Below are 6,257 nucleotides of genomic sequence, written 5' to 3'. Positions count from 1 at the left end.
GGTGTGTGCTCGGTGGCAGGATTAGAGCGAAGATTATAGTCGTGGAATGTTGGAGGATGTGCCCCTGCATTTTGTGGCATAAGCACACTTGTGAAGGAACTGTCAGATTGGTAAGAAAAGGTCCAGACTTTATGTAGCCTGCTTAAAACACCACCCTTGAAGGGACTAGTATGTGCCCCTAGCCACTGCTTACAATTGTGGGAGAGGTAATTGGGATAAGTTCTTGTTTGATTGGTACGAAATGAGCTAGGATTATACAGCTCGCTTACAAACCCAAGTATGGAAAGTAACAACCTTGGGAACCGTTAAGAGGTTTGAATCCAAACTTAAAGATAGCTGGGTAATCCAAATTCAAAGATAACTGAGATCCTTATCCGTTAATTAGGCAATCATTAGAGGTAATTGGGAGAATATCTTGCTTGGTTAGTAAGAATAGGGCTAGGCATTATAGAGTCGGCTTACAAACCTAAGGATGGAAAGTGACAACCTTGGTACTCTTAAGAATTCAATATCCCAACTTACAGATATCTGGGACACTCATCCCTTAGTTAGGAATAGCTCCACCCATAGGGCAAGTGCTCCTTCCTCCTCGGATACCCTCCTGTTGTGGCCAACTGGCCATAGTTCAGGCCCAAGTATGCCTTGTGAGTAATATTTTGTCCTTTGGTTTTTAACACAATCAGGCCTCATGCAGGTGTCTATTTCATATTTTATCCATGTGGAATCTATGTAGCATTTAGGGCATGAAATTAATTTAGCAATAAACGGCGATATCCAGACATGCGAGAACTTGTGTCAATTTTACCAGTTCTGCCTCTATTTTGATGCGTAGGGTCTTTATGAGGTCTATCTGCTTCACTTTACAGCTTATTTAAAGTTCTTTATTTTCTCGAACACGCCTGGGAGCGTGTCCTTTTTCAATAGTTTTTGTATTTTAAAGCCTTTTCTTCTGTCATTTTCTGGTTTTGTGTGTTGAATATGTTACATGTTCCATTGACTAATTAGGAACTTAATTTTGAAATTAGGATTCCATCACCTTTTCTTTTAGCTGATTTGTTGCTTAATATCTGATGGGCCGCGCATGCTTTTGGTTCTTAAATTTTTACCATTTTGTCCTACCCTTGGCAATCAGTATCAATGACTGGAATTTTCTTTGCAGGATATCTGTGACATTTGTTGATAAGGATGGCGATGAAACGGTTATCAATGTTCCTATTGGGATGTCAATGCTGGAAGCTGCTCATGAGAATGACATAGAACTTGAAGGTCCTCTGCAGTACTCCTTTTTACTAATTTTGGTTTGAATCTTGAACATCCTGCAGTAATACCACGCCTGTACTTGACTTCATGTGCTTCCTTGGACTTAATATCACCTTTATTTTTATTAGCTAAAGGAGCTTACATTGATATGTAAGTTCAAAATTAGGTATAGATATATCATGATACCTTTCTGTCATTGTACGCCTCATTTGATTCTGCATCGGTTAGAATTTTCGTTTAAATTTGTTGCATGTTGAATTACAGTACTCCCTAACCTTTTTTGCCATATATATCTGAATTGCTTGTTCTGCCATGATCACCAGGAGCATGTGAGGGCTCTCTTGCATGTTCTACCTGTCATGTGATTGTAACGGTACGAAGTTCTACATACACTCTTTCTAAGTTTTCAGTGTGTTGAGACAGTTCAAAGTGCAGTTTGATGAGAAAGTTCTTTTCAGGACGTAGACTACTATAACAAATTGGAAGATCCTGAAGATGAGGAAAACGATATGCTGGACCTTGCTTTTGGGCTTACAGAAACGTATGCTTTTTGTGTGTGTGTGAATTGTACAAAATGTATTACTCCAGTTCAACTAACTTGGTCCCATTGTTTTAGATCTCGCCTTGGTTGCCAAGTAATTGCAAGCCCTGAACTTGATGGCATAAGATTAGCACTGCCAGCAGCTACCAGAAATTTTGCTGTTGATGGGCATGTCCCGAAACCACACTGACTAAGCACTGGGTATGTTGTATACCTGCTCAGTTTTGCAGAATATGAGATATAGTTACTTCTATTTTTCATCTTGTTGTATCTGTATCCTCAACATTTAAATTCTGTAGTCCTTGGCAAGATAGCGATTAATGTCAACTTGCTTCGTCAAATAACACTTGTAAAATTCATTGGAAAACGCATTGTCATTGCAATGATAGCAACCTTGCACTTGGAAAATCTACCATCAGTTTGTCCATCACTCCATGTTTATTTTTTGCTATATACTGCTATACTGTAGATCTTCCTTGTAAGCTGATGCTTGTCTGTATCAAAGTGGTATCAGCTGTTATATTTACCTAACGTTCTGACCTTATTTTTGTCGCATTCTCCTTTTTTTCCTTTTGTTACCTTGTAGTTGTAGTTATGTTTTGTATATCATAGGGCAGATATGCTGTAATACTGTAGTTATCAATCATACTTAGCAATGCTACCGCATACTCTTAAGTACTATGAAGCCCGGAAAAACTATAAATTTTGCAGTCTACTTTCATACTCCATTTTTCTAACATTTAGAAAACATTGCACAAAAATAATGAAAATATCGCTTGCACATAACAGAGCCACACATAACCGAACTTTAAATCCAAGCAACTATAACAATGATGAGCTACCGTAGGCTCACTAAAGGCATCACAACAGAGTTTAATCTTGCTAGCGATTTATTAGTTAACTGATAAAATCCTTAATATACTTAACTTCTATGACTGACCAATTTACTAATCACGGTAGGATAGAGCTTCTAACTTATCGTCAATGACAAAGTTCCAAGAAAATTGATATGTGAGATATTGTATGAACCGGCGAAGATGAGGGTGTTACTACTCCCTTTATCTTCAGCATGTTGTCCTTGGAGTTACCTAAACACATCGAAGTAACAAAAGGTGAGTATAAAAACTTAGCAAGTATGCATAAACCACAACACTGAATATTTATAAATAGTGTCTTATCACCAACACAAATAATGATGATCATATGTGTCCACATGCTCACTGCATCTCACTGCATTTCGTATACCGGTATCGCTTGAGTAGACATCCATCGGCATCTACTTGTTGAGCATTGAAAGTTCAAGGTGTCGAGAAAAGTAGCTCTTCGTATCTTTGTCACTATGGTGATGTGGAAAATATGAAGTGTGAGTAGAGTGTTTGCAGCATTGACATATAATTATGACCATGGCAAATATCATGAACATAAAGAACAAGTACTAAGAAATAAATTTTATGCAAAAATAGCCAGAAAAAGGTTATTATCCCATCATGGACTTGTCTTGACCCTTACGAGCAACTGAAGAAATATCCATTGCATTGGAACTCCTCAGACCTGTGGAGCAAACCTCACTTAAGAAACTATTTGAAGATCATCACACAAGCATATTCTACTATCTCCATACTCGACAACAACAACAACAAAGCATTCAGTCCCAAATAAGTCGGGGTAGGCTAGAGCTGAAACCCATGAGATCTCGCAGCCAACTCATGGTTCTGGCACATGGATAGCTAGCTTCCACGCACCCCTGTCCATGGCCAATTCTTCGGTGTTATTCCAGTCCTTCAGATCTCTCTTTACGGACTCCTCCCATGTCAAGTTTGGTATACCCCGACCTCTCTTGGCATTATCAACACACTTTAGCCATCCGCTATGCACTGGAGCTTCTGGAGGCCTGCGCTGAATATGCCCAAACCATCTCAGACGATGTTGGACAAGCATATTCTACTATCTCCACGACGCTCGACAAAATTTGTAAAACCCAACTTTGCTCCTTACATCAAAACGCGGTTTAATTCTCTATTTCCATGCTATTTTCTCCTTAATTATTAGCATGTTTATGCAAACAGTGCAAAAGATACCAGCTTAGATATCTACAACTTTCATGTTACCTTAATAGTGATAACATCTGAAATAAAAAATTGTTTCAGTTAAAAACCGGCTCAGGAGCATGGTTTTTACTCAAGTTTTCAGACCTTTAGAAAGACAAGTACAAACTTCTCCTTTTCTGACTAGCTTCATACTGTAAAGGATTTGATCTCAGTTTTCGAATTAGGATCCCAGATCAGCAATTCAACTATCAACATCTTGAGCCCCTTGTGAGAGGGTCGCTCCATGTCATTGTTTCTGACAGAAGATTTCGGATTAAATCATCTCTTCCATGAGTGCGCTGTTTACTTTCCTGGTGCTGACATCTAAAGTTCTCACCTACCCTCTGTAATCTTGTTCGTGATGCCAATTTGTTGTTGTCATGTTTTGCATCTCTAGTGGCTGCTATGGGAGCCTCCTTTTGATCGTTCAGATACGTCACATGGTCAAAGTTTCAATTACTGGCATACGCAAGATTTCACCATTCTATGTGAATGTTGGTCATAGTGGTATGGCCACTACTACTGCAATTGTGGATGGAGATGCTTGCTTTTATTTGTGTGTACGAGTTAAGTTCAGTGATGCCTTGTTTTGTTACTTCCAGAGTTTTTTATTCATTGTTGGCTTGACCAGCTTTATTCTGACAGTCCATGCCAATCTCATCTAGAAGATTCCTTTGTCTGGTCTTTGCCTGCATGTTACAGAATTAGTTACAAATAAATAGGTCTGGCCCCTAGTAAGTTGCAAGGTTTTCATGAAAATTTGTCAGTGTTCCAGTGTGATGATTATTTCTTTTAAAACTGGAGATATTTCGAACTATATTAAACAATTTTGCTGCTGTTACAGCTCAGGTGCCGGTGTTACAGTTCAGGTGTGCACAGTGCCAACAGCTTGGTTTCTTGCTAGTTTTGTTCTTTCATTTCAAACAGCTAAAATTTTGGGGGTTTCTTGCGTTTCTTGTATTTGCATATGATCCATCTGCTTCTTCTCGTACTCTCCCCTGTAGTTGGTTTCATGACCCCTGTTTCATCGAGTGTTAAAAGTTGGGTAGGGACAGGAGAACCACCGCTGCGTACTTTTTTTGCGACCGTAATGTCAGCTCACCATAATGTAATTTGAGGAGGAATACCATCCGTGAGCGTTCTGTCATTACCAACTGGTGGAGAGTTACCATCAGTCTGGTTTGCCTATTTATGGTGGCTGCATGATATGCTAGCGCACCATCAGTGATGTGCCGAAAGGGTAAGACCAGAAAATTGGGTTTTCTGTTTTGTAAATGAAAGAGCAGAGTATTCCCTTCCTTCCATGTTATAAGCGGCTCTTCGTACAAGACTTGAGACGCGGTTTTGAGTTTTCTTCACCTAGGTCTTCTTATATAGACCGAATCCCTCTGGTATTTGAACTCCGTAGTACTACATTCGGAATTTTTTGTTTCACTGGAATGAATTTGCTTGCTATTATTGATCTATACATGAAGATCCATTTATTTGTGTCAACGTGATGGGCGTTATTGGAATCGTAGTTCGCGGTTTGACCCCATTGTGTTGTGCACTCGCTTCTCCCCTGGTCCGAGCCTCCAGAATTTGACGGCATCTTGCCTAAATGCTCGTGAATATGTTACTTCCTCAGCATTACTGTAACGATTGTTTGTTGTATTAATTTCAGGTTGGTGGCAGTACTGCATTCTTCTCTCACAAGTACTCTCTCCGTTCCGAATTACTTGTCTTGGATTTGTCTAGATACGGATGTATCTAGACTCATTTTAGTGCTAGATACCTCCGTATCTAGATAAATCCAAGACAAGTAATTCGGAACGGAGGAAGTAGTTGATTTTTCTCGTTGACATTTTCGATGTTTACAGATGCTGAAACGTTGTTTTTGTCCCCCACTGCATTTGAGAAGGAACGAAAGTGACCGATGAATCTCACCGGTTAAAATGCATCGGTTGAAGCTGCTAGATTAATTGCTACGTAATCGGCGGTTGGTAAACCTTCAATTCGTCGCGGCATAGTTTACATCGTTACGACGCCCGTTCGCTGCCGGGCAGATGAACCGATCAGCTCCGCTGCCCAAGTCGCATTCGGATCGTGATCGTACCACTTGTGAAGCTGATTAAACGTCGACGCCACGTGACTACAGTAGGTCGTATGTATCAATGTATGTCGTCAGACGCCGTGCTCCCACGACCGTAACGTGTCTGCCTCCTGTGGCGCATGTCGGGATGGAAAGGCTCGTTCAGGCGATGATGCCGCCGCACTGTATCGCGTACCGCCGGCCCCCCATCTGTCGCCGGCCTGTGGCTGCCGCCCTGATGCCATCACAGATTTCCGCTGTTGCTAGGCAGTGCTACGGAGTACCATCTTTTTGGCTG

General features: G+C 40.6%; 1 protein-coding gene across 3 annotated transcripts in view; it reads left to right on the top strand.

Annotated features, from left to right (window-relative positions):
* Nucleotides 1-5,804, top strand: part of LOC119301605 (2Fe-2S ferredoxin-like) — a 13,905-nt gene extending 8,101 nt beyond the window's left edge. The window contains exons 4-8 of one of the 3 annotated variants that reach the window (XM_037578601.1): nucleotides 1,160-1,266; nucleotides 1,584-1,633; nucleotides 1,719-1,801; nucleotides 1,877-2,002; nucleotides 5,552-5,804. In XM_037578601.1, coding sequence (XP_037434498.1) covers nucleotides 1,160-1,266; nucleotides 1,584-1,633; nucleotides 1,719-1,801; nucleotides 1,877-1,991 — 355 coding nt within the window. In that variant the 3' untranslated portion in view covers nucleotides 1,992-2,002; nucleotides 5,552-5,804. Of the gene's footprint in view, nucleotides 1-1,159; nucleotides 1,267-1,583; nucleotides 1,634-1,718; nucleotides 1,802-1,876; nucleotides 2,232-5,551 lie in introns of those variants that run through there. The other 2 variants (XM_037578600.1, XM_037578602.1) reach the window with 2 other exon arrangements.
* The last annotated feature ends 453 nt before the right edge of the window (nucleotides 5,805-6,257 follow it).

The sequence above is a fragment of the Triticum dicoccoides genome, chromosome 5A (genome assembly GCF_002162155.2).
Source record: "Triticum dicoccoides isolate Atlit2015 ecotype Zavitan chromosome 5A, WEW_v2.0, whole genome shotgun sequence".
Lineage (NCBI taxonomy): Eukaryota > Viridiplantae > Streptophyta > Magnoliopsida > Poales > Poaceae > Triticum > Triticum dicoccoides.
Note: the sequence above shows the minus strand (reverse complement) of the source record. Positions and strands in the feature narration are given on the sequence as shown.